The following is a 27,699-nucleotide window of genomic DNA, read 5'->3' on the forward strand; positions in this document are numbered from 1 at the left end:
TTTCCTGAGCCATAGCACAACCACAGATGAGAGCTAAATAATATAAAGTTCAGAATTCAGTTCAGAAGTTGAATAATATTTCCTGCATATCGAGAGAAAAATAATAATATTTTTTTTTTTTTAAAAAAAAAAAAAAAAGGATTGGATTTGCAGAATTAGAAACAATGAATATTTTCTCATAACACACAAGAGGACACCAATTTAGCCTTAAAGTTGAAAAAGCCAAAGGGAGGTAACACTTTTTATACAAAATTAGGCTACAGAGATCCTGCCACAGTATACAGACAGAAGTTCTGTATCATGTTCAGTGATAGAAATAACAGGTTTCTATTTTTTTTCAGCTTTGTGTTTGTTAGTACTGTCAGCAAGAAATGTTCAAAAAATTATACAGGCTTGCATGTGGCAGAGGCTGTCCGTCACTTCTCCCCTCAAGGCCAGGAGAAAAGACCCACACCCTATTCTACACCCACAAATATCTAGGAAAAACGGTAACAGCTCAGGACTGCATTACCTTGTCCCCGGATCTCCCTCTGGAGGGGAAAACCACCTTCCAATGGAGAATCAAAGGCAATCACACCCCAGGAAAGCTATCACAGACATCCTTCCTGGAAGGGAAAATTTCCCGGAGTGACTGAACCAGTTTGAAAACACTGAAGGAGGCCACTTCACCATTATCTGACAGATCTTGAAGCCAAAATCTTGATTTCCACACTAACGAGCTCCCAGAACAGATTTGAAGGTCACATTCTGCTGGAGAATTTTTGTTAATTTGTGGCAGGAGGGAGAATGTGCAGTGATCTCGGGGCCTCCTGCATGTAGAGAAGAAAGGCAGTCAGGATGTGACTCTGAATGACAGAAAGGAAACACAGGAAACAAATAACACACCACAGAGAACAGTGCAGCCCAGAGTCACTAATGAGCAGACCAGAGTCACTAATGAGCATTATGAGAAACGGTGCCAACGTTAGAAATTCCTAATTGTTTCTGATGGAGCAGAACTGGCATCTGCACAGCTCTTCAGGGGAATCCAGCAAGAAATGAGAACATCTCCCTACAATTTACCTTCTCTACTTGTATTCCCAAGACAAAACAAAAAGCTGGGCCAAGCATCCTCTTTACCAGCTATAAAATCTATTGACTGCAACACGGCCATTACACAGAACTACTACGGTACTGTGGCACTTTGCACAAACAGGAGGTTTGTCACCACCAGGTTACCTCTTACAGGCAGACTGTCAGCCTCAAGCTTTATTCTTCATGGGATACTGAGAAAAGCTCCAGGGAAAAGGGCTAGAAACAGTAAACAACAATTTTATGTGACTAAACCAATATAATCCTATGCTGTGTAAAAAGACCATCTGTATGGAATCACACTGAAGTGCTTTAATAACAGTGCAGCAAGCCACTGGCTGTCATGCTGAGGAAATGCTCTTTCACACCATCAGGTTAATAATTCCAAAAGATTACTTCCTTTTTGTCCCCCCCTCTCTGTTTTTATTAAAGCTGTTAGTCACTTGCTCTCCCATTTAATTTCCTATTAAGAGATCATCCATCAAGCCCGTGAAGTGACAGCTGCGTGTGCTTGAAGACATCTGTGGCTTCCACGGCGGTGGCTGGCTAGCTAGAGGAGGTCACTCTCTCTTTCTGTAAAAACTACAACAAATTTTATTGCATCACCGCAGCGTGCAATTACTGTCAAGGAAGAGAATGGCGAGCTGTCGGCTGAGGCATAATTAAACCAATTTCAGTTGCAGCAGCTTCCCTTCCGAGTGACCCTGCTTTTGGTAGCGCAGACTGAGCTGGCTGTGGAACAGGCTGGATCTCCGGGTGTCGCAGACAGCGGCCGCACCGAGAAATACTGTGCAACAGCCTAGAGAAGGAAATGAAGGAGAACACCACACGGTATACCAGCTAGGTAACACGCAAGTCAGTAACGGCTTCACAGCCTGTGAGAAAAGGAAATCCAAGCTTATGCTCTGCACTCCGTTTTGTAAGACGTTTTCCCCTGTGCTGAGCATTCTTGGTCTCGGGGAAGGAAATCCGACCTCTGCAAGAACCAGGTCAAGGCTCAGAAGAATTCAGACCGACGAAGCACCCGAGAAGCACTGGTATTTCTAGTTCATCTAGGATGAGTCTATAGCAAGTCGACGAGATGAAACACATGGCGTGTGTGTGTGTAGATTATGAAAGGCATGTGAGGGGAACTGGCTAGCACTTAGGGTTATGAAAGATCAGAGGTTACGAAAGACCTTGGCAGCTATGAAAGGTGAGCCAAGAGCCTGATCCAGCAGGCAGAGAGCAACTGCAGCGTACCCTGAACCACACGGATGTTCAACAGCACCTGGCAGCTCACAGCAGCAAGTTCATGCTGCCCTGCAGGTCTAGACTAAGGAAGGTTTGAAAAAAAACTTCTGAACAGTTGCCATAAGGCAGTCATCACTGAATAGGAGAAGGGTGAAGAGAAGTATTGCCATCACTTCATAGGACTTACAGGCAACCATATTTTTTGCAAAGTACTTTGAAGGGTCTTAAAATAATAGCTGCAGTCAGTAATTTTCTAAGTACTCTTCTTGGCTCCTTAGTTCCATTTTCCAATCTTTTACCACAACTGGAATGAATTTGTAAAATTCGAAGGTTCATTCAGTTGTTATTTTAGCCTTTGAAATTCAGCCTTCTGTGATCCTTTTGCTAATATTCTACCACCAGAGGGAAAAGAAAGTTGGGGAAATTTTACAGAGCCAGATGGAGTCGCTCATTTTCCAAATGCCACTCACACGTTACTTACAGAGAACTTACTCCTGCTTGGAAAAATATTGAGAGGAGCACTTTCCCCTCTTTGCAGCAGTATTTCACTGTGCCACTGATTTCCTACAGCCCTCTCTAGTGAGGGTATTTCTGCATCCAGCCTACCAAACTGTCATTCACACTGCCCTGTTTGTGAAGCACAAGTTAAAGAGATGTTTCAGATGGCAGCCTAACCACAACAAACTCCAAATGCTGCAGCAGGTCTGAGACACAAGAGAGGAAGCCATCTGCTCTGCATCAGAGTAACATCCAGTCAGCTTCTGCAGAAGGTACACACACTGTTTTACCGTTGGCCAGATCAGTAACTAGAAGTTGCTCTTTAAAGGAAAAAGTGAGAAAACACAGATGCTCTACCACAGCCTGAGATGCTTCTTAGAATGCAAAGCCATAGGTAGCTACAGGTTTTCTTTCTTACCAAGTTAAGGCTGTTTTCACAACATCTCACCAGCAAGTATCTTTGTTAATGCCCCAGCACAGAAACTCTCTCTGCAAGGTCCTGGAGTCGCTTCAAGCTGGGCTGAGAACAGCACCAACAAAAGGCACAAATTTCTAAAACCTGGAGGTAGCTGAGCTTAAGGAAGAATCCAGAGCGATTCTATTCCATACTGCTCTAAATTATATGGTGTTTATAGGGCTATAGCACTTAGTAACTAATCTTATGTAAGGACAAGGCAGATATGAAGTCTGAGGAAACAAGACTTAGAAACAGAATAATAAGTAAAAGGATCGACAAAACTTTGGTAATGACTCCTTCAAGCAAAAAAAAAATCCTAATTTCCTGCCTTACATGAACTTAAACATAGGGTATTGGTTAATTTACCTTCTAAGAGTTCATTGCTGGTTTGTTTTTTTTCAAAAGGGGGGGGGGGGTAAAAAGCATTTTGCTAAGTAGACTGACAGGGTTGCTGTCTCTGCAGCATCCACTGCCACAGTGCAGCTTAGAAATTTAAAGAATGAAGTTGAATTCCTGCACTACAATCCATGGCAGTTTTGGCATTTATTTGAGAGGGGAAAAAGCCCGATCCATTTATTTTTAAAAAGGCTGTTACTTTTATGAACTGCATATTGCAGGAATGTTATATCCCTCTCATTCTAAAATCATGTGGCATACAAGATGGAAATACAAGACTAAATAAAAGAAAATAGATCTAGACCTAGGGTCTGTCAGCTTAGAGAGAATGCCCAAGCCAATTAAACTTAGCCTAGTCACTAGAAAATTGACAACTCAGGTTTTGTTCATATGAGGGATGGTGTTGTTATGTACTTTTCTTAATGCAAATACAGCCACCACTAATGCATTTATGTTCTAGACATACTAATATAGAAAATGAAAGCTTCGACCACAAAGCAGGTGCTGAACGACAATAACAAACTTCATACACTCAAAGTATTTAATGCCTTCTTCAAAAGGCTAAGCTGACGCTTTGTTTTTTGTTTGAACAAGTCACTTGGGATAGCCTCGCTTTGGCAGGCAGCAGTGGAGGTTCCCAACACTCGCTTGGTACTGTAAGTATGACGGACCGGTTGCTCTCCTGTTCTCTAAGGTGGATTTAGAATTGCTCAGCCGCCTGCCACCGGTCCCATGCTCTTCTGGTCAGAGCACGCTGTGGGTTGCCCTGTGCTTTGTGGAGAAACCGGGTCTCCACTCTCCTCATCTTGGAGGGATCCAAAGTGACACAGCCAACTGGAACTCTAGACAGTGACGGACTTGTTGCCATGCTCGTTAGCTCTCAAACACTAATAAAATGTTGATAAAGAGCTGTTCAACTGCCTCCTTGCCCTTCCTGGTGCCACTTCTCACACCCTCCTCCTCACAGCCCAAGCATGACGGGTCTCGACGCGAGCCTTTTCCCCTCAGCACCCACCACACCGGGCCCCCTTTGCCCCTGCCCTCAGGCAAGTCTCACCCTTCCGCCGATAAGGATCACGCCCCGTCTCCCTCACACAATAGCCAGCCCGTACAGGCGGCCGAGAGAGCTGCCGAGGGCAGCAAAACGCCGCGGGCGGGCTGGACGTGAGGCGCACACACCCCCTCCCGTTTAGCCTAGGGCAGCAAAACCGGGCCGGGGGGGCTCGGCTTGGGGCCGCCACGGCCGCCGAGCCCGCTCCCAACGCAGCGCGGCGCCGCTGCAGGCCCGGCCCGGCACGGCCCCGCGGCGGCCATGTCAGGCGGGGCGGGACGGGGATGGGGGGGAGCCGGGCCGGCGGCCTCCCCGCCGCATCCCGCCCCCCGGGACACCCCCGGCCCCTCTCCGCCCCCCCCGGGGCTCACCTAAAATTAGGGGCCAGCTGCCTCGGCCCGCCTTCCCCGGCCAGCCGCCGCTTCCTCCGCCCCGCAGCCGCTCGGCGGGGCGGTGCTGGGGCTCCGAGTGACAGCGGCCGCCCTCCTTCCCTCCCTCCCTGCCTGCCTCCCTCCTTCCCTCCTCCTCCGCGCCGCTCCTCGGCGGGGAGCCGGCCCCCGCGCCCCGGCCCTGCCCTGGGCAGCGGAGCCGGGCGCCGCCGCTATGAAGCCGTGCGGGGAGGAGGAGGAGGAGGAAGGGGCTGCGGGAGGCGGCGGCGGGGACCCCTGGAAGGAGTGCCTGGAGGTGGCGGTGCAGCTGGCGCTCCGAGCCGGGCAGGTGAGAGCCGCCCCTCGCAGCCCCTCGCAGCCCCGGGGGGCCGCTGCCCGCCTGCGGGCTCGGCGGGACGGGGGTGGGCGGCGGGGAGGGCTCGCCCCGAGGCTGGAGCATCCCGCCCGCAGGCGGCTGGGGAGGTGCGCTTTGGGGGTAAAAATTACAAAATGAGGAGCTGAAGTGGGGGGGGGGGGCTGGGTGTGGGCGCTGGGCTGGTGGCGGGGCTCGGCTCGGCTCGGCAGGGCTGTCAGCAGCTCCTCGCCTGGCCCCCCGGCGCTGAGGGGGGGTCCCGGCGGTGGTCGCAGAGCCCGGGGGCTGCAGCCGGCCGAAGGACCGGGAGGCGCCTCCGGGCAGCGCGGGGTTGGGTTGTGTGTGGCTCGGAGTGCTTGGATAGTACCAAAAAATATTGTCAGCGTGGATGCTTTTCACGTAACTTTTGCAGTCAGACACCAAGCACTTATTCTTGTGGTGTTTTAGAGCGTTGTGTGTTTAAGCGTGACAGTGCCAGCATTTGTGAGGAGAAAAAACAATTGTGCCAGCGAGGTGTCGTCGTCTGGTTATGCCAGGGTCTTCAGGGTGGCCAAGATTCACTGGTTAGGGATAAACCAGCAGTGCCTCTATTGAGGCGTACAGTAGCGTATTTGAGATCCGTGTTTCGACACAGCAGAAGGTTAGTCAGCTCCTGGCCCCGTGGTGTGCAACAGCAGAACTTCCACTGGCTCTCACAGAGCCAAGAAGTGGGATCAGCAGATGAGAAACCGGGTAAAACACAGGGCTCTGCAACGTGCATTGCCCTTCTGCTTCCATTCCACTATAAAACATTGTGTACCCACACACTGTGACCTTTAGTTCTTCCTTAGTGTGTGTCATTAAACCTGTTTCCCCCTTCGTAGACGCACATGCGCGTACACAAAGATTAGCAGAATGCCAGAGGAGAGAGGACTTGTTGTAGAGATACAAGGAGTAAGTGGATAATCCAAATTGGAATGACAGGTCATGCTCTCACAGAATCTCCAAACGGGAGGTTCTCCGGCATGCTTGTTCTGCCCGCCATTTCACAAGAAAGCCTCTCATGACTCAAGCTTCCACACCTAATTTCTCAAAATACCAAGTTCTGAGGATAGTCATAACCATCTCCAACCATTTTAGTAACCCAGAAGACCATAGCTGAGCATGTTTTCCTGGAAGAAATAAACATTCCAGAGGACTGATATTTGCATCTTTTCAATTTGCATCAGTTTGCGATTTGTCATTGCTACCTTGCAACTGGCAGGAAACGACCAATTCTTGGCAGGCCAAATGTAAACGAGCCAAGGATGCTGTTTAAGTAGGATTTGAGAAGTGGATGGAAGTGTTAAGGAATGGTTTTGTAATGTTAAAGAATGTTTTTTTTTTGTTTGTTACAAAAACTGTCAGAAGTCCTTGTGGAGTAAAACATACAGGTAGGACAGTATATTTTATTAAAGTGCCAATCCACTCTGAAAAGAAGCTAGAGATAAGGACACAAAGTGCCATATAACATAGATTTGATGGGACTAGATTTATTTTTGTTGAAAATTAATAACATTGAGTTTTGTTTTGGTCATCAAAACCAGTCACTTCCACTGGACAAATTATCCTTCCTTTTCTTCTGTCTTTGCTCCCATCCCTCAGACCTCTCCACCTCTGCCCCCACAGATCTGTTTGCACTTTTTTTTTCCCTAAGCTTGAGTGCCATCTCCATCCCTGCAGGAATTTTTCCCATTTCAGCCTTTCTTTTAAGGCCCCCCATTTCTCCCATCCACGTCAAGTTAGGAAGGCATAGAATCATTAGAAAGTGCCTATGAGAGTCTTGTCGCAGAGGCCAGCCCGAAGAAAGGCATGCAAATCAAGATTTTGGCTTTCTAGAAGTCAACTAGCAGTATGGTTCATGTGTCTCCCCACATTGCGTCGTGTTTCATAAGTAAAATATATCATCTTTCCAACAGGCCCTAGGATTGTTTCTTCTAAAAGTAAAAGGCCAATAAATAAATGATTCCTTGAATGTGTATCAAAAGTGTTGTTGCTGGAGTAACTTCCATTCCCAGATTAAAGTCGTTGCCTCTCTTGCCTATACTATTACGTAGTTCCATTATTCTTACAAAATATCACAGCCTTTTGTTAATATGTATGGAAATTTTGTTTGTAACCTCTGTAATTGGCCCGTATCAAAATTATGTCTAATCCACTCTGTAAGGCCACATATAACCGGGCATTTTCAGATGTCTCTTCTGCTTTTTATTTTTGAGTAAACTCTTTATCGTGTGTTCATGGGAGTACACCCATTGGCTTAATAAGTCTTTTTCCTAAAGAAAAGCAAGTACAACTAATCACTGTACCTTTGATGTTACGGAGAGCACTGGGTAATATTTACACAGTTCTCTGCAATTACAGTTGGCGAAATTTCACAAAAATAAGTACATCTGCATCAAGGTGAAAACAAGGGTAAGAAACTGTGACCAGAAGCTAGCATGTTGAAGTCCACACATACTTTGTTTCTTTTTTGAGGGGTCAGAAAAGAATTTCATGAAGCATAAGAGACCTAACAAAATCCCACCTAGAAAAAAAATCCACTGGCAAATAAAAAGAATTTCAACTGATATTCTGCAAAGTCGAGATTTCTTCCCAGTGTTAGCTCCCAGGAGATATTTTAGGCTATTTTCTATGAAACAGTTTTTATTTTATTTATTTATTTTTAGCAAAGCAGATTGGTATTTCCTAAATTATGCAGATAGTTAAGCTTTTCATCTAGATGTTTGGTTTTACCAGTAAGCAACTATTTCAGTATAACATTGCAAGCAAGTCATTCCACCCTGGAGCTCCCAGAAGAGTGTGGTAAGTGCAGGCAGTATGGTGAGACAAAACAGCGAGCACATGGCTGCAGGTAGCTCTCCGGGCAGGTGCTGGGTGAGGAGGCATGTGGGCCCTCTGTCCTCTCCATTTTCCTTTGCATGGTTTTAGGAAAGGAAGAGACCAGGATCATGATGACACTGAGCCCCTCTGCATTTCCATTTCCTCTGCTCCGTGGCAAATGCACGAGGCAGCAGGGGCAGTCGTTTCTTGCGGTTGTGGTCTTCATGAATGTACGGGTGTAGATGCCTCTTGCATTGCACAAACCCCCAAATGTGCCCTGATCTAATGGAAGGGCAGCATGGGCTAAAAGTGTTAAACAACACTGCTCTAAATAAACACACTGTCAAGAATCAGCTGCTTAGAAATTGTAAAGTCGTCACAATCTAGGAACAACCTATGATACAGTGATAAAGCCTGGTAAAATACATTTACAACCCAAATACAGTGTCTTGTTTGTCAAGAGAGGCACCAGTCTCTGATATTCCTGGGAGGCAGAGGACTTCTGGGGGTTATTTGGTGTAAGCAGAGTTATGGACTGCTCTGAGCTGTGTGATAAATTTGTGAAGAATAAAAGCTGCTTCATCAATGGTGCAGGGAATAACACGTGGTCTTTGCAGGTCTTTGCGTGTTGGACTCTGACTTGGATTACACGCCCATACGGGTCAGTGCAAACCCACATGAATTCCTTTGTCAGGCATTTTATGAGAGGCCGTGAGGTGGCAGGGACCCTTCCACCCCACAGCATTGCCTGGTGCGCTGGGTGAGCTAACACAGCCCATCCGCTGCTGGTGACCCCAGCACAGCTTCTCTTTTTGAAAGGAAACCGTGTAGGTTCATTGTAAGTCTGGCTACCAGCATGGTAGCACACAACAATCTGGGAAATCAGGGTATTTTTGATAGCTGTCAAGCAGGCAGAACACTTTGAGTAGGATCCTGCAAAAATCCATTTTGGGACCTGATAACGTTGAGTGCTTTAACATGTATGCCACCTGTTACCTAAAATCCACAGACAGATCCCAGTGAGCACTTTGGAGGACAGGCATCGAGTTTGAAAATGTCATGTACTACTGGAAAAGAGATCAGAATTTTGAAAGGATCAAATTCAGTGATGAGAAATGCAAATTATTGCCTTTAAAAAGGAAAGCTCGAGTGCTGGAGCACACAACAGAAACAGGCGATTGCAGCACATCTCCACAGGAGCCTTCACAGCCGCTGTTCTTTCTGCAGCGTGAGCCAGGTGTGACCGCAGTCCCCTGCCGAATGAATGGTAGCATGTACTGGTTTACATGGCTGCACAAATCTCTTCCATCCGCTGGGTATTAAAACTGAATAGGAGTCAAGAACACGGCACTGCTAAAGAGAAATTCAAACCCTCTCTGCTGAAAAGAGAGTGTAGGGCAAGAAATGAGACGTAGTATTCCTCAGCTGTCTGTCTACGTGATGCAACACATCCAACGCGTATGTAGGCAGGACAGAAGTAAAGAGTGGTGAAAACACAAGGCATGAGCATAGCAGGTGCTGTAGAATAGGTTACACAACGCGGCTGAGATGGTTGCAGTGTTTTGGATTGTGCTTTGGACTGCAGAGCAGCCTGAGGGCCTTCCTAGAGCGGCGCTTTTATGACGGCGGTGTGGTTAAAGCGTGAACCATAGCAGGGCACTGGGGGAATGGCAATGATTAAGGGAACGCTTTGGTATACAATAATGAACTTTAGCAAAAGTTCAAACTGAAATGTTTTAATCTGTCCTCAGCAGCTCAGTAACTAGGCAGAACGAATGCTTTGCAGCTCATGAAGCAAAAACATTAGTCCAGGTAGTAATGCTACAGCAACAGCCAACAGAGTCGATTACGTGTCAGAACAATCTGAAATCCCTTCAAATGTAACATTGTAGCATCCCCCTCCCATCTTTTTAATGAAGGAATAGGAAAAATGGTAGAATTGGGGAAAAGCTTTCATCAACTGTGTTCCCATATGTGCATTTGCAATTGATGTGGTTTAGTTCCAAATTTATAGCAGTAAAACCCTTTAAAAGGATATGAAGACTTTTCCAAAAGAGAATCCAGAGTTAGACCACTGGCTCCGTATCTGGGGAAAAGTCTAAATCTTAGTTTTTGTTAAACATAAAGCAACTCCTTGAGACTAGGGGGTGGTCCATGCTTGAAGTTCCAAACACCCATATACACAAGAAAAATTAAATACTGTGTCTTTGTTGGCAAACAGTAACCAATGAGGTTTGCTTTATTGCATGTTTTTTTTGAAGTAAAGGAGCAGTGGGGGTATTGGCCCTGTAAATAATTTTTTTTTTAATGGAAAAAAGGTTTTCTGTGAAAAATTATGGGCCTGCAGTTTCTTTCTTATCTTACATGTATTTTCTTTATTTTCCTAAATCCCAATGTCTACTATCATACTTCTAGTCCATCAGTTGCATCCCGTTCTTAATCTCTTTCTGAACTGTCAAGAGAGGTTCCTGCAGAGTGATTCAAAACACTGTGTTCCCAAAGAATATTGGTTATCTCAGAAAGATTTTTACACGGAAGAGCTAGAATAGGTTCAGGTAGAATTAGGCCTACTCCTGTTTTTCAGGATTAGCTATAATTTTGTTAGCAAATACAGTATTTTGATGTCCACAGGGTGAATGGAAACCAAATCTGATTTGTGAAATTCTCTTTCAGATTATTAGGAAAGCTCTAACAGAGGAAAAACAAGTGTCTACAAAGACATCTGCTGCAGACCTCGTGACCGAGACCGATCATTTTGTGGAAAATTTAATTATTTCTGTTCTGAAAGAGAAATTTCCCTCCCACAGGTGAGTGTCTATAGAAAGAAACTATGAATGACCATTTTGTCCTGGCTTTTGAAGGGAATTTTAAAATCTATCCCTGGAAGTCAGATTATCACTGGTAAACATTATTTTTTCTTAATTCAGTAGTAGCTTCTTTCAGTTTTATGTATCTCTCATATATTACATATATTATTGCTGTTGGACACGTTTGTAGGACTCCATTTTAAAGAATACCACTGCCCTATACTGATTACTTTGTATTTTCTAATATTTCTATCATGACCTGTGCATGTAAATTCTTTTTCTTAACTTCTTGAAATGTATTTAATATTGGTGTTTCCCCTGTGAGGATATCGTGTATGAAGGTTTCATATGAATCTCCATGATTTTTGGAATCTGTTCTCTATTTTCTAAGAGTTACACGAAGGACAGCCATTAAAATATAGCTGTAATTAATAATAGCAAAGATCCCATCCTGCAGACGTTTCTATCACTTTCTTTTGCCGTCATAAATAAATGTTTGCCAGATCAGGACAAGCATCATATTTAAGCACGTTTACCTTGTGTTGCCTAGAGTCCTAAAACTGGTGATAAGCAGGGTTGTTTATCATCATCATTCAATGCATTTAAATAAGTAAGGTAGGAATTATTTTATGGGGTTTCAACCCAAGGTTTTGAAAATAATCAGATTGTTGACTCCTCTTGAATTGTTAAGGTAAATTTGAAAATAACTCCTCCTAGTACATACACTGATCAGAGAGAGGTTTTGTATTAGTTGGCCAGATTTGGTCTGATGCAGAGGCTCCGCAGTTGATTTCCACAGTTGACTTCAGTACATGAGGATAAATTCGTCTTACTGCAGAGCCTGTGTATCACTTAAATACTGTATGACTTCCTTCTAACTGCGCGCGTCTGTAATGGAAAAGAGCCTCGCACTCTAGCACAGCGCAGAAATCAACAAAGATGAGAATCTGGAGGGCTCAGTTACTAATCTGCTTGTCGGCTATGCTCTTGTGAAGAAAATAACAAAGAAAAAAATGAATGTGTTAAAAGAACATTACATACTAAATATAGCTTTGTAAATACGTGTTGTATGTGATCACATATTGAAGCAGTACTGTACAGCACAATGTGTGGTTCTTGGCTGCAATTCTCAGGAGGCTGCCAGGGTTTACAAGCCTATTATTTGTGTAATATTCCGTCTACTGTTGCTGGTTGTGCTCTTTTCTCATCTCCACTGTGTTGTGTTTCTTTTTTCCTTGAACAGTCTGGCAGAGAACATAAAACATATACATTTCACATAAAATGGGAATCATCAGAAGCACTCAAGTTACTCAAAATGGAAACAAAAGTAGTAAGGTCAACATAGAAGTAGAAATGGAAAAATCTCTGACTTTTATTAACTCTTTACAGTTAATTTATGCCTTCATAAGCAAATAAAAGATTTTCTTCAAAACAATCTTTTTTTTCAGATAGTGGTTGTTTATTTTGGTCAGAATTTGTTCAGACAGTGAATGCAATTAGATTAAACAGTAGTTTAAAACTGGATTTAAAAGACTAAATTTAGACACTTGCAATGAGGAATCCACAGTAGGAATCAAGGTTTAAATTTAAGTACAATGAAAACATCAAAAGATCATTTAAATTGTGTTCAGTCTTTCCCCTAATCTAGTTGTTGAAAGCATCAGTGAAGGTTTCTGTTATTTCTCTTTCTCTTAAATTATCATAGAGTCACAGAAAGGTTTGGTTGGAAGGGACCTTAAAACCATCTAATTCCAACCCCCTTGCCATGGGCAGGGACACCTCCCACCAGACCAGGTTGCTCAAAGCCCCGTCCAGCCTGGCCTTGAACACCTCCAGGGATGGGGCATCCACAGCTTCTCTGCGCAACATGTTTCAGTGCATCATAATAAAGAATTTCTTCATATGAAATATGAAATTCATACCCCAGTTTCTTCAAACTATCTTTATAGGAGATGTACTCCAGCCCTCTGATTATCTTCATGTCCTTTCTCTGGACTTGTTCTAATAGGTCCATGTCCTTCTTGTGCTGGGGCCTCAGAGCTGAATGCAGTGCTCCAGGTGGGGTCTCACAAGAGCAGAGCAGAGGGGGACAATCACCTCCCTCCACCTGCTGGCCATGCTTCTTCTGATGCAGAGCAGGATACGGTTGGCTTCCTGCGCTGCAAGTGCACATCGCTAGCTCATGAGCTTCTCATCAACAAGCACCCCTAGGTCCTTCTCCTCAGGGCTGCTCTCAATCCATTCTCCACCCAGCCTCTATTTGTGCTTGGGATTGCCCCAGCTCAGATGCAGGACCTTGCACTTGGCCTTGCTGAACTTCTTGAGGTTCGCACAGGCCCATCTCTCAAGCCTATCCCGGTCCCTCTGGATAGCATCTCTGCCCGCCTGCATGTCGACTACACCACACTTTAGAAATGTATCTTGGGAGTTAGAGAAATTAGAAGAGATCTCTCTGGAACCTATGCCATTTGTGCTGTGGCAGTGGTGTGTCTTGAGTAAAGAGAATATTAGGAAAACCTGTTAAAAATGTGGTTCTGTCCCGTGCTTCTTGTCTCTGCTTGGCCAAGTGATGTGTATCATCCTCATTCATGCTTCTCCCAAATTTTCATCTTTGCTCTCTCTCTGGCACTCTGATGTTCTCCCCAAGTGAGTCTTTCCAAAAGGGTATTTTTTCTGGATGATCTCTGAAGCACAGATAGGCACAGCCAGAGTATCACGGACTACTGGCTGTAAAAGGCTATTGTGTCATTTGCCTGTGTTATTGTTACACAAGTTGTCATCTTTGGTGTTAATTGTGGCCTTAATCCTCGAGCCATTACAAGCAGGACTCAGCCATGACGGAGGGGGACATCCAACCCCGTCTGCCTGGATTTTGCCCTCAGAGCCCTTTAATGGGATAGCTGAGGGGTAGCCCTGGTTTGAACGTGCTGTGCACCACTGGATATCTCTCCTTCTGCAGTTTAGGCTGTGCTACAGCTTCCCTGCTGTCCCAGCAATGAATTTCAGAGTGGCTTTGTGGCGCGAACAGATGTCTACTCAGGCTGGGCTAAAATTACCGACTCATTTTCAGTGGGAGAAAACTTTAATCCAGATTTGAGGAGAGCTGAAAGGCTGGCATACTAAATTAACTACTGTATTGACATGGCTATCCCTCCCCCCCCTCCCTCCCCCCCACTTCTTAAACTGTTCTTAATATCTGGTGTTCAAGGCTTCAGCCTGAGTGTTTTGCTCTACGTGCATGTTTTTACAGGACATGGAGCCATAGAGCAATACATCAGATGTTGGCCTTTAGGAACAATCACAGTGCCCGGTATTTGCATAGCAGCTATGAGCTTAATTTAACCTGCTAGCAAAAATTTCATAAAATGTGCACCTAATTTGTCCTACACCTGTTTTGAAAATTGGACCTTGGGCATCAGTACCCATCAATGGCACTGCTGTACCCCAGCTTCATGTTAGAGCTTTTGTACCTGAGGACTGCAGCATCGCAGTAAGGAAAAGGGAAGGGACAGGGTTGTGATATGTGAGGGTAAAACACCTTACACAGAAATACTCTTGTTTTAAGGGGATTCTCATTTCACCTTCTTGACTGGCAAGACAACGGCTACAATTCAGTCTCTGTCTGGTGGAGCTTGTCAAGAAGGTGGAAAACAGGCAAAATTTGAGGGTCAGGAAGGGCAATCTGAGGCCAGCTGTCAGGTGCAGGAAGATCAGTTTCACCTAGAGCCAGCAGTGCAGCTGAAGCTTATGGTTGGGTTTAGGTGCTAATTACAAGATTTCTGGAAGGGAAAGTAAATGATTCAGCACTAACAAGGCAAAATATATATATATATATATATATAAAGCAAGGAACCTGCAACGTGTTGCATTTGACTGAGAACTTCAAGCACTTGTTCAAGGTTTTTCTGGCTTCCTGGTTGCACAGTAACACTTTTAAGTGTCCTTCAGCTGTTCTCTTTAAAGGGGATTAAAATAGTAACAAGCACTTGCTACTTCCCTTCTCATATCAACCGGGGGCCCATAACACCATCAAAATAGTCCCTTGCTACTGAGGGAACGGCAAAACAGCATTTGGGAAATTCAAGAAGACTCCTCCTGTGCTGTCTGCAGGATGTTTTAAGCTCGTATTTGCAGTATTATGTGGCATCAGGCAGCACATGTTGAGGGCACAAAAGAAATAGTTGCTACTAGGGAAACAACTATTTGTGAAAGACTTTTTTTCCTTTATTTTATCCTTTTTTTCCCCCCTCTATGTCTTTAGGGGAAGCTTTTCCATCCTCAAGCATTTGTAGATGCTTTGAAAACCAATACCAGTTATTTAAATGTGAAACCAGAAGTGGGATTAAGTACCAGCAGTCTCATTCTACACAGTTTGTATATACAGAACCATATTCAAATCTGTGAGAGTAGCACCTGCACAGCTCTTAGAGAAACAGACCCTGAGTAGTTTATGGGAGAGCAAGGATGAGTAAGGTCAGCAGGAAATGCTCCAGAACTGGATGTTGATTTCCCAGGGGAAAAAGAACAACAACAAAAAACATATCTATGAAGGAAATCAGGACAGAACAGAAGTTCAGATTTCAGTGTATGCCTTGTGCATACAAAAAATAATAATAATAATAATAATAAAAAAATCTCTGGGTCATGGGAAGAAGAAAGTTCAACTGTTCAAACTTCTTAATTTCCTGACTCTGACTACTGTGAAAAAAAAATAAAAATCTAGTAGGAGTGAGATTGTGGATTCTCTAAGAGTTCATTACTTCCTTCTGACTGAATTTGACTGCAAAAAGAAGCAGCTACGTTTTGCAGTTTATATTGCTTAGTGCAAGAGACAGACAGACCTAACCCATAAAATTACATTCTACAGAAAAACCTCCTTTAGAGTTCCAGAGCTGCCAGTTCAGATCCATTTCTGCATTCATTTTCATGAATTTGTTAATGGTACATTAGGAAAGTGAACATGAATAGAGTTCTTTTTTACCATTGAAATAGTATGCTATGAATTCAAGAACTCTCCTTTGAAGTTTCTGTAAAAGTTCTCCATTCCCCAACAAAAAAAGAAATATGTGTATAAATGTATATATACATATATATGAAATGTATATTTATACAAAAACAAATATCTCTTCAAAAGGCAGAAAGATGGAGTTATACTTAATGAGTGTATATTTCAGCCAATGTTCTGAGACATGTCCTTATTCCACATTAAATACAGGTTTATCGCAGAAGAATCCACTGCTGCTGGTTCAAAATGTGTCCTCACTGACAGTCCTACCTGGATTATTGACCCTGTTGATGGAACCTGCAATTTTGTACATAGGTGAGTGGATGGGGGAATTGGAAATGCATAAAACAGCAAAATTTAGCTTCTCGCAAATCCTCCCTTTTGCTCAGAGGTTAAATTGACTGTGGTAAATTCATTCCTGCGACACGTAAGAAGGAGTCATCCCATTGTTGCTTTATGCCTCACATAGTATATCTGAGGGAGTGTGTGTTTGTGCTGGAGAGAGCTCTGTACTGTTATCTCAAGGTAAGCTAAAGTTTTCACTGATTGCTTAATGACCCAGAAGCTCTTGACTCACAGCTCATTTATATATACCACACATTAACATGTAGAGACTTGAGCTGAACTGAAGAAACAAGGCTGTACTATGATGACATTTGGCCTAACTCCTTGTGTGGTTGCTGCACATTCCTTTTCACAGTGGTGTTTCTCCCTTTCAAATACAAGTGCTTCATTTTTCCTGAGAAGTACAACCACTGCATACATGTAGAGTATAACTGAAAACTAAGCTGTATGTAGGTACTGGTTTTAAACTGAAGTATTGCTCTGTGAAAAAAAGAAATCTAGGGATCAGTATTGCAAAAATACAAAAATTTTAATTCATCATTTGAATGCTAGGAGTTGTGAACTTAATGGATGTTTATAACACCTCTACTTAAAAACCTAAATTACAGTTTGCCTTACAGTTAGCAGTTTAATTGAACTGTAGTTATCATTTCAAGAAAAAAAAAAAAAAAAAAAGGCATTTCCCTGACTTCTGTTGCAATTACATAGAATTCAGTCTGGGGGCAGGTCATGTGCTAGTGTTTTATTCAACTAAGTGAAATTTTCTTTTTCTCTTTCTTTTTGTTCTGAACTTTTACAAACTTTTTAAAAACATGTTTGTAAGAGATAAATTTATTTCATTGTTTAAAAGGCAATAATTATACTTTATTCAAAAGGATCGAACTAAGTACATGACCATCACTTTTAGCAAAAGAGAGAGTAGAGGAACTAGTTTCTCTTTATGTTGAGGTCAGCAGCAAGGTATCTCCTTGCAACTTAATTGCTATTTCAGATGCTCTCAGTTCACATGAACAAAATGTGCTTTTAAAAGTGATGACTTGTTATAATGTTAATGATTTTACACTGGGTGGTTCAATTACAATAAAGCAAAAGATTTCTAAAATATACAACACATTTAGTACGAAAACCCTGATATTTTCAAGAGTCTATTTCTTGCATTTTTTCAAATATTAAATTATGCTTTAAGTGGAACTGACAGTTAAAGAATCTGGCAAAGGATAAATAGTATGATATCAAGAGTATTTTTGACACAGGTAAAGTCGCAGAGCTCCATGTGGGGTTTTGCTGCCTTAGCAAGTTGCTTAAGTATCAAACTGAGAGATTTTTCATCAATAATACTTTATTTCTTATTTTTCACAGATTTCCAACAGTGGCAGTGAGCATTGGATTTGCTGTTAACAAAGAGGTATGAAGTATGTTCTTTAAGATGGGTATCTAAGATTTGGTTAGAAGTCTCAAAACCATGTGGGAACTTAAAAATAAATAAAAAAATCAGCCACTGGTCAGGCTTTTCCATGCTTTTTAAATGCATTTGGTCGCACTTCACTAGTCTAAAATCCCAGTCCTGCAAAACTTCACTTATGCAAACTAGCAATTACAGGATAATTCCTATAAATTATTATAAATATTACAGGATTTATGTGACTAAAAAGGGGGTACTTGTGTAAGCAAGGTTTTGTAAGACAAAACCATAATGAGTTAAATATAGTGCTGCCTATTCAAAATTTAAACATCTCTCTCGGTGTTCTTCCATTGATTGTGATTGCTTCTTTCCTGCTGCTAGCAGTATCTGTGAAAGCTAACTGCTGCTATGAGGCAATTCAGAATTGCTTTTTATGAAGACTGCAAGATTACGGGCCTAGTTCACTTAGTCTGCCTTTGAGGTTTTCTTAACGCAGTAAAATGACTATATTTCCCTCATGAGAGCTTGGTTACAAGGGAAAAAAAGTACCTAGCCTTCATATATGCTGTCTTTTTTGAGTTTCCTAGCTGTACTCATTCCTGCTAGCGGCTTTTCTCCAGACGTTGCCATTTTAAAGTTTGATATAACATACAGAAGAAATAGCTATTCAAATTGCCAAGAAATGTGCCTCTTTCAGCCTAAGTCCACAGTCTTATATGTATATCTGTAACTGAAGCCAGCAAGAATTCAATAATAGCAATATAATAACTGCAATAATAACATAGTTTTCAGCACTTACAGATTTAGACAGAATAATGTTGTGTACTTCTCAAGTTAGACTTTTCAAGCGTGGAAACTGCTAAGAAGCACTTCCATGCTCTTCTGAAGTGTATTCATTCCCAGAGGTCCTTCTGAATACTACATATTATTACCAGACAGCTTTCTCTAATATTTATGTTTTCTAGAACACCATCATGATTTTGATGCTGCATATTTGGGGTTTTGTAAACTAAACTAAGCTGAAACAAAAATAAAGAATGATGTTAAAACTCCCTCCATAAACAGATGGGAAAAAACAAAAAACAAAACAAAACAAAAAAAATAGGCTGAAAAGGAGCCAAAGGAGAACACACAAGGGAACTGGCCTGAATGTAAGCCCTGAACAGTACTGAAGAAATTCCTGCAGATGTATTCAGGGAAAGAGTCTATTAATAGTGTTTCTCAAAAAATATATATATATATATTACCACTTGGTTTACATGAGACCTTAGGGTAAGGAGCAAGGACAGCCCTTTCCCTTTGAATTATCTCTGATGAACATCACGTTGAATGGAGGAGGGCAGCAGGAAAAGATTTGGAGTCTAGAACATCTGAGATGTTTCCTTGATCTTGTTACTGACTTCTGTGCCCTTGGACAAGTCACTTAGCTGTTGTGTATCTGCCCACCCCTATACAGAATCTAGTTAGTTGTACTTATCTAAAAGTGATTTTAGGAGCTGGTCATTGAAGTTTGTAAAGTGTTTAAAGATCTTTTTATGAAAACTATTAAAATAATATAAATATTAAATATCTTGGATTCAAATCAAGGGTCAAATTGTGACCTTCTTGTTGGTAAAGAGATATTCCCACAGAGAGTCCAGTGTTACTCATGCTCAAGCCTTCATTGAAGGTCACAATATATGATATTTCTCTTCAAATTCAATCTCTGTGATTTCATGGGATTCTCACCTTATGTTAAGAAAATGATTTTGCAGAGAAACATCTGAAAAAGTGACTGGAGGTTATTACTTTGGTCAAAAAGGCAGGCAAATTAAATGCCTCATGAAAGATGTAGCACATATAAAAGAATCCATTGTTAGAAAACAGCGTACCGTGACTTCAGAGTTCGAATACCTGACTAATCATATCTGTGTATTTGGGGTTGCTTATCTTCAGGGCTTGGCCAAATTTAATGGGACTTCTAGATGTAACTGCTCACCAGTGAAAATATATCATTCAGAATCTGGCCTTTGAGGACTTGCATATTTTCAATAAAAATGTATAATTGAATTTGAATTCAGCTTAACATTTAGTCTTTTCTAATGTGAACACAAAGGAGCTGCAAGTAAGAGTTTAGAAGATCGTGAACAGATTGCGCTAACTTCTCTTTATAAACTGAATTTTATATGACCTGTATGTCAAATATCACAGTTATAGTAAAATTATTCCCGTTTATTAGCATCAGTATAATCTTTGATTACATGTACCAATTAAAATATTGCTGATCTTTCTGCCATTAGTAGTTGTTTATATTTATGATGAGTAATTTGAGTTGCATTCATTTCTTTCCTTTTCAAAATCTTAAAGCTTGAATTTGGTGTAATTTACCACTGCACTGAAGAACGATTATACACTGGTAGAAGAGGTCAAGGGGCATTTTGTAATGACAAAAGGCTTCAGGTATCAAAAGAGACAGGTTGGTCTAGATTTTGTTAGAACTCTAAAAGGAATATGTTAATTTTGTGTCAGAGTTGTTGCAAATCATCATTAGGATAATGAACATCATTATCCTGATGGAAGGTATTTCTCCTGCATGATAATTTTGTTGTTATGTGTTTATTGTTTTTCTGAAAAATCACAATTTTCCTCCTTTTCTTTTTAAAATATACAGCTGAATTTGAACCACTTAAATAATCCTAAATTATTTTGATTCAGAACCATTGTTTCAAATAAGGAAGAATGAGTAGATTCACCAGTTTCATTCCAGCTGTACACTGGCATCACGGATTATGAGAAAGATGCAATGGGAATGGTGAATCAAATTCACAGTACTACAGTGACTGTCATTCACTTTCTTTTTTCGATGAACATAAACATATCATAAAGTGTATTATGTCTGTAGGCGTACATGTTAACAGTAAACTAAAGGATGCATGCTTCAAAAGGGTTCTTTAACAGCTTGCTTTCCTGTGTGAGGTATGTGTCAACATACAATTAGGTAGCAGCACTTAGTCAGCACTTTAATGGAATCCTTTTACTGATAAATCAACAATAATCGAATGTGTGTAGAGAAGTTTCCTTTTGATCAATGAAATTGCAGAGAAGAGTGCAACGTTCAGTTACAGACATCAGCCTACACGTGCTAAAAACATACATCATTATACACAGGAGATGGTTAAAATTTCACCACAAAAAGCGATTTTAATTATCTTGAGATATTTAAAGAGCTCGAAATTTGGGGAAGTTTGGCTATTCACCTAAATTAATAGTGAGCAAGGGTCTGCCTATTTGGAGAGATGGAGCAAATTGTAAAGTCAGTGGCACCTAAGATTTTAATCCTTGATTATGCACAATTTTTTTTTGTCTGTACTTGAATATCCTGTAATCCACAAGAGCCTGTTCTGGCAGAGACTATGAGGAAAATCAGGAGTACTCTTGGTCGGGCTGTCTGAGCCACTGTCAGAATAGCCTCACTTGCTTTTGCAGTCAAAAATTTCTGGTCTCCAATTAAGCAGGGAATAATTTTGGCATATACCACTTTCATCCTTCTTTCTCTGGGCTTCCAGCCTGTGTGGGTGTTTAGAACACAGTAAGGGAAGCAAACCTTCTGCCCTTTCAAATGCTTTGAAATTTTCCTTTCTTTTGAGAGACATCATTTGGTGGTGGGCGCTTTCATCAGTGAAGATGGACCTTCTTTAGTCTCACTTCCATCCATGTTTTAAGTGTATATGGTCACAGTTGTTGTTTTTCTGTAAGGACTGTGGCTTCAGTGAAATAAACCAAGCTTGGAAAAGAGTGTGTTTTTCCCTGTATCTACAGCTGGAATTCAAGTAGCCTTCACCAATGCATGACGTGTTGGAGTGCTGGGCTGTCATGTTACTTCATGCCTTTTGTTTTCAGGAAATGTGGTTGTTGTGTAACTCTGTATAACACTGATCTACACATTCATTGTTCAGATTTAATCATTTGAAATTACAGTACAGGCAAAAAACTGTTCATCAGTGACAAATTTTGTAGAGGTCTGGTTTGGGAGTACAAGCAGTCAGGATACGCTTAAACGAAGGCTCCATCTTCCCTTTGACCTTGAGTTTTACTTTCTTCTCACACTTGGATTCAGGTCTGTCCTTACATGTGCTAATACTGTAAATGTATTTTCTTTTCTTAGTCTTCTATGGTCAACAGATTTGTGTTTTTTGTCATAAATGTATCCTTGTCGCTGTTAAATCTCTATGAGAGTGAGGAGTAGAAAGCAAATTTTCTCTTGTACCTTGAACACCCAAAACTCTATTGGGTTTTGTGATCAGCCTGCTCCTTCTTCTAGCAGAGACCTCCCTCTAGCTTGTCTTAGTCTCTTAATTCAATTTCTACCTGGCTATAGCTTTGACTAAAATTGGAGAGATCCATTTATTCATCAGAAATATACTTAATAACTCAAGACATCAACCATCATAGTCATGACCTAGCTATGACTGGTGCAATTTGAATGTCCGGTGCATTTTAGCAATGAACATTGCATTAAATATTCCGTAATTGTAAATTGAGTATGTTATGCAAAAACATCTAAGGCAGCTTGCTTTCACCGTCCAGAGTTTCCATTTGTGACTGAAGCAGCAGATACCCTGCAGTGTGTCTGGATCAGTGTTGCTCTATTTTAAGGCAGTAATTTAAAAAGTGATTGTTAAATATGTTCCTACAGTTCAGCTTTGTGATATCCTGTAACTTTCAATCTAATTGCATACCTGCTACTCACCAACCACTTACCACATCGCTCGAACCCATAATGTTCCTCCGCAGTACTAAATTCACTGGTAGCCTGTTTAATTAAATGATGTCTTGCTCCACCTGCATCTGCTTTTGAAAACCTCCTTGCTACTTCTGCTAAGAGCTTTCAACTTACGCAATTAGCTGTAATAACCAGGTAGACATTCCCTATGTGAATGAATGCCTAGCCTTTAATGCAGGGTAGAAGGTGACACCTGACATCGGGACACAGCCTAGTTAGCAAGTAATCGACAGATAAACCTTTGAGATTTGCTATGTATTTAATGCCTCCAAGTTCCACTGGCACAGCAGAAGCAGGGACACTTGGCATTTGATCAACCATCTCCACATAACTTGGGATACACTTTGTTATATACTAGTAGTATGCAGATCTCATGGGAGGACTACTTCAACTCCTTGCAAGTCACTGTGAGTCTTTCCTTTGTACACAAAGCTAATAACCTTATCTGACAGAAGCTGGAATTATCTTTGCTGATCACAGTACAAATGCAATATTCACGTATTATTATTATTATTAAAACTATTTTAGTTTATGGTAAGAAAAAGGGCTTTTCAGTCATAAGGTGTCTTCAGTCTTTAAAATGCAATAATAAGGGAGCTATCACTGGATGACTGGTGTTTTAAGTAGAATCGTTTACTCATCTTCCTGTATTCCCAAGTACTTATAATTTGTTAAAAATTTACATTGAAGTTTCTATTCAAGAACCATTCTGTTTTCAAATATGATTAGTCTAATATAAGTAATAGCTACTATGTCACTGTATTATTTTTCATTGGTTGCTGAAGTTTGTGAATTTGCCAAAAGCTGGCAGGTCAATGAAGTAAAAACAATGTATGAAAATGGCAGGAATTAAAGGATGCATTCTTGGTTTTAATATTCCTGTTCTTTTTTTCTTCTTCTTCTTTGTTTTTTTTTTTTTTTTTTAAGTATTTAAATCAGACCATTTGATAAGAGAAATCTAGTCTTGCTTATTTTTTTTATTTGAAGTTTTCACTTACCCTATCATTAGAAAGACTTAGGGATAAAAAAAGGGACATGAAATTGTTTTTCTGTGAAAAGTCCATTAGTGTTTACTTTGAACAAATTTCCAGAAGCTATCTGGAAACTGTTGAATTAATGAAAACAACTACCCACTTTGCAGATATCTCGAAGGCCTTAATTTTAACAGAAATCGGTCCAAAACGTGACCCTGCAACTTTGAAACTGTTCCTTGGTAACATTGAGAGATTGCTCAAGGCCCAAGCACATGGGTAAGACATCTTATGATATATGTCTCACATTTGTGACCAAAAGTAATTTTTAAAAAAATCAGGTCTGTTGCATATTTTTCATTCTTGATGCATGGGCTGAAATCAAAGGCATTTTCCTCTTTACATTGCTTTGTCCCCTTCTTGCTATGTTTAGGGTCCGTGTAATTGGAAGCTCCACCCTGGCTCTGTGCCATTTGGCATCTGGTGCTGCAGATGCGTATTACCAGTTCGGGTTACACTGCTGGGACTTGGCAGCAGCTACTGTCATCATTAGAGAGGCAGGTGGCACTGTGATAGACACTTCAGGTGAGTGAAATATTCCTGTTTTCATTGACTTTCTGAGGACCACGTGGCTATTTCAAGGCACCTCGAGTTACCTCAGCACAGTCCTCCTCCTGTGGCTCAGTCTCATTTCTGGCAATATTCTGCAGAAACGCCTGCACTCTCCATCAGACTGACTGGTTATTCATACCACAGTGATGTAATTCCAGTTTGGGGTTTCATCACATCAAAGGCCTACTGAGTCAAACTGTATTTCCGTAACTTTGTAATTCCTTCAAAGCATCAGATTTACTGTAAAGGACTAGCCCGGGAAATTGGTAGGCATGCTCAGACTCCAAACAGATTTCAGCAGAGACTGCCTCCCAAGAAAGAAGGACTCTCAAGTACATGTCTGAACATATATGATTAGGAACTGCTTAGAGGGAGTAGAGGACAACACAGTCTCTGGCTTATTATTTTATTCATTTATATGGTACACATCTCAGAGTAATAGTTTACTGGTCAATACTGTGGAAAGAGATTGTGCATTAAGAAGAAGGGTATACCGATTGAACTGATTTCTGTTCTATCTCTTCCTCTTACTAAAAGAAGGAAATACTACATTTCGTGCTGGATACTGAACAGATCTAAACATTCACTGCTTCTGTTGCATATTTTGATTCTGTATCTAGAATTTTCTGAAATCATTTTTGTGCAAGAGATTTCAAGATAGCAGTTCCTGAACTCCTTCTCACCCCCAAAGGAGCTATGAGAAGGAGTTGTCCTTCTCACCCCAAAAGGAGCTATGCATGAAGTTGCTTCAGCGCCTCTGAACCTATCTAATTACAGTGTGGTTTATATTTAAGAATACATTACCTTTTTACATCACCTTAAACAGTTCTTATTAACCTTTTTGTCCTCAGGGGGACCTCTGGATCTTATGTCCTGCCGAGTGATCGCTGCGGGCACCAGAGAGATGGCTATGTTCATAGCTCAGGAAATACAAACTATTCACTACAGACGGGATGATGAAAACTGATTGAAATTAAGTACTTTTAATATTGAGTCTGCCCTCCTGAACTATGTAACTTTTGCAAGGTGGGTGGCTTAGAGGGTACATGATTTCAGTAGGATGCTTTCTGTGGAGATTTTCTGTGTCAAATATTTTTTATAAATTTATTACAATATGGGAAGACATAAGGAGATTTTTAAACCTCTAAGAATCATGTTTCCTTTTTAATATGTATCTCTTTCAGCAGTATCTTTTTTATAAGATAGCATATTTTACTTGTAGCACTAGTTTCAAAATAAGTTGTAATTTCATATCCGTGGGGCTGATATTTAGTCTTTTGTAACATGCAGCTAAAATGGAACTATTTTTACAGATGCAGATCTCAGGTAAATGAGCTTTAGGACTGTAGTAAGGATGAGTAGTTAAGATGTGTGCCTATAATACCCTTGTTCTATGATACTTAAAAATGCAATAAAAATGACATTATTGTTTCTAACTATGTCATAGCTATATTATCCATGTATATGCATATATATGTGTATGTCTGTGTGTATATGTATGCCTAGACATGTATTTGCGTGTATATACACGCAGACATAGACATGTATCTCCGTGTGCATATACATATATGGGTATCTTGGATGTTTACAGCAATTTAGAGAATGCATAGAAGAAAGCTAATATCGGAAGTTCTTTTCAGGTAAAGAGTGTACGTAACTTACGTGACTTCAGTGGAGGAGGCTATCCAAATGGCTAGCGACAGAGCTAATCATGGAAAATGTTTAATGACTCTACAAATTGCCCATCTAATTCTTATTTCCTTTCATCCCTTTTCATGGGTGTAAATCATACCATCATGCAGGCCTCTACAAGGTGTTAAAACTTTTACTACCACGGAGTAATTACAGGTAAAACCAGGAATATTGAACTCCACTGAGTTATTCGCAGTATTAACTATGACACACTGTAGCTGGCCAGCAGAACAGAGTGCAGTGTCAAAGAGGTGTTGATGTTGGTGAAACCTGGAGCAGAGCAGTAGGATTGGCCCCCTTACAGGGAAGTTATTAATATGCACATAGAATAGGCTTGCAAAAAAAGATGGTTGTGAATCACATGCCCTTCTCACATAAAGTTGTAATGACACTTTTTTGATCAGAGAAACCTGTTAAATCAGTTACATACATCTCCTAAATACCCAGTTCTCTGTCCTTGTATTTAGTACTGGTTTTAGTTCTGCCAAGGTAATCATTTCTGTTCAGATTATTTTAAAAATTTTGGGCACAGAGGAGATACAACAGTGCCCAGAACAGTAGTAGTTGAGATTAAATCACTTTTTTTTTTTCTTAAAAGTTGAATTAAAGTATCTTTTTTTTTTTTTTTGCAACAGTGCAAATTAAATTGATGAGTCAGAAAGTAACAGTTTGTTAAAAAAAAATAATTTTACACCGCATGTGTAGACTTTGTAATCGTGTTCAGGCATCTACTTAGAACATATAAACTAAACAGTAATTTTTTAAAATAACCTTACATGTGTTTCTTGCAAAATGTTTTCAGTGAACATAGCGTGAATTCTGTGGGATTTCTTAATGCTTTTTTTCACGAGAAATACAAAGTGTTGACCGGGTGAAGAATGCCGAAGTTCAACTAAGCATTTGAGAACTCTGATAGTTCTTAACAGAAAAACAATGCTGTCTGTCACAGTGATCAGCGTTTTGTCACCATTCCCTTTTGCCTCTCCATCTCCTTGCATCCCCTCTGTTCAGAAGCTTAGACTGTAAGCCCTTTGGGGCAGGGACTGTAGTACTTCGGTTCGGGGTTTGCACAGTGCTAATAGGATGCAGTTCTGGTCCGTGACTAGGCACTGAGGTGCTATAAAAATACAAATAATAAATACTAATAGGCTCACTCGTCTCTTCTTCTCCCTTCCCCCTACTTTCTGAGCACAGCTGAGACGCGAGCAGATGCAGAGCTTGCTGGCACCGCTCTGATCCCGGGGCACGTCACCTCGGCGGCCATGGGAGCAGCAGGGGCTTTGCTCGAGCCTCTGCCCGTGCTATAAGCTCCGTAAGGAAGCTTAGGCTGGCAGGGGATCAAGCGTGGCAGAGGCCCAGCACCACGGCATCCCCTGCCCGTCCTCATCGTGTCCCCGCTCGCTCTGGGAGAGGAGCTGCTGGAAGGATCCGAGGCAGCCTCCTCTCCTGTGAGGTTTCCTGTCAGCTCAGCCTGCCGGCACAGAGAGGCTCTGACCCACTTCAGGTCCCGTGGCACAGGGCTCGGCCAGGCCAGGAGATCTGGGTGTTGCCTGAAATGCTAAACTGAAGGTGGTGGGAAGGGAGAGCTGCAGAAACCCAGTCACAAACTCTCTCGTTGGTGCCCTGCACGTGGTTGTATTTGGGCTGTAGTTCAAACCCATTAAACCAGCGCTGTGTGTTCGAAGCAGCAATCCTGCCTTTCCCCCACCTCCCCTGCCTCCTGTGTGCCAGTACAGGCGTTTTTGAATCCTTCCAGTGGACCAGATGAGTGAAGTGATCTGCCTGCAAAGTACCCCAGGAAACAAAAACGGGATT

At 41.5% G+C, this 27,699-nt stretch overlaps 2 protein-coding genes across 4 annotated transcripts in view; one reads left to right on the plus strand and one right to left on the minus strand.

Moving 5' to 3' along the window:
• MPPE1 (metallophosphoesterase 1) overlaps nt 1-5,201 on the minus strand; it is a 32,033-nt gene extending 26,832 nt beyond the window's left edge. For 2 of the 3 annotated variants that reach the window (XM_035318315.1, XM_035318313.1), the window contains exon 1: nt 5,078-5,201. The gene's annotated coding sequence lies outside the window, so the exon portion shown is untranslated. The remainder of the gene's footprint in view (nt 1-5,077) is intronic. The other variant, XM_035318316.1, reaches the window with a different exon arrangement.
• On the plus strand, nt 5,154-27,034 carry IMPA2 (inositol monophosphatase 2). The gene is made up of 9 exons (XM_035318319.1): nt 5,154-5,264; nt 5,298-5,423; nt 10,962-11,095; nt 16,311-16,415; nt 17,805-17,850; nt 20,194-20,302; nt 23,751-23,859; nt 24,014-24,165; nt 25,044-27,034. Exons 2-9 carry the CDS (start codon nt 5,310-5,312, stop codon nt 25,157-25,159), a joined length of 885 nt encoding a protein of 294 aa, XP_035174210.1. The 5' UTR covers nt 5,154-5,264; nt 5,298-5,309; the 3' UTR covers nt 25,160-27,034.
• Nucleotides 27,035-27,699: the final 665 nt, after the last annotated feature.

The sequence above is a fragment of the Oxyura jamaicensis genome, chromosome 2, assembly GCF_011077185.1.
Source record: "Oxyura jamaicensis isolate SHBP4307 breed ruddy duck chromosome 2, BPBGC_Ojam_1.0, whole genome shotgun sequence".
Taxonomy (NCBI): domain Eukaryota; kingdom Metazoa; phylum Chordata; class Aves; order Anseriformes; family Anatidae; genus Oxyura; species Oxyura jamaicensis.

Excerpts from the sequence above, each read along its gene's own strand:
- IMPA2 (XM_035318319.1), top strand. The coding sequence starts at position 5,310 with ATGAAGCCGTGCGGGGAGGAGGAGGAGGAGGAAGGGGCTGCGGGAGGC. Across the intron at positions 11,096-16,310 it reads GAGAAATTTCCCTCCCACAG|GTTTATCGCAGAAGAATCCA; the intron begins GTGAGTGTCTAT and ends CATTAAATACAG. Across the intron at positions 20,303-23,750 it reads TCAGGTATCAAAAGAGACAG|ATATCTCGAAGGCCTTAATT; the intron begins GTTGGTCTAGAT and ends CCCACTTTGCAG.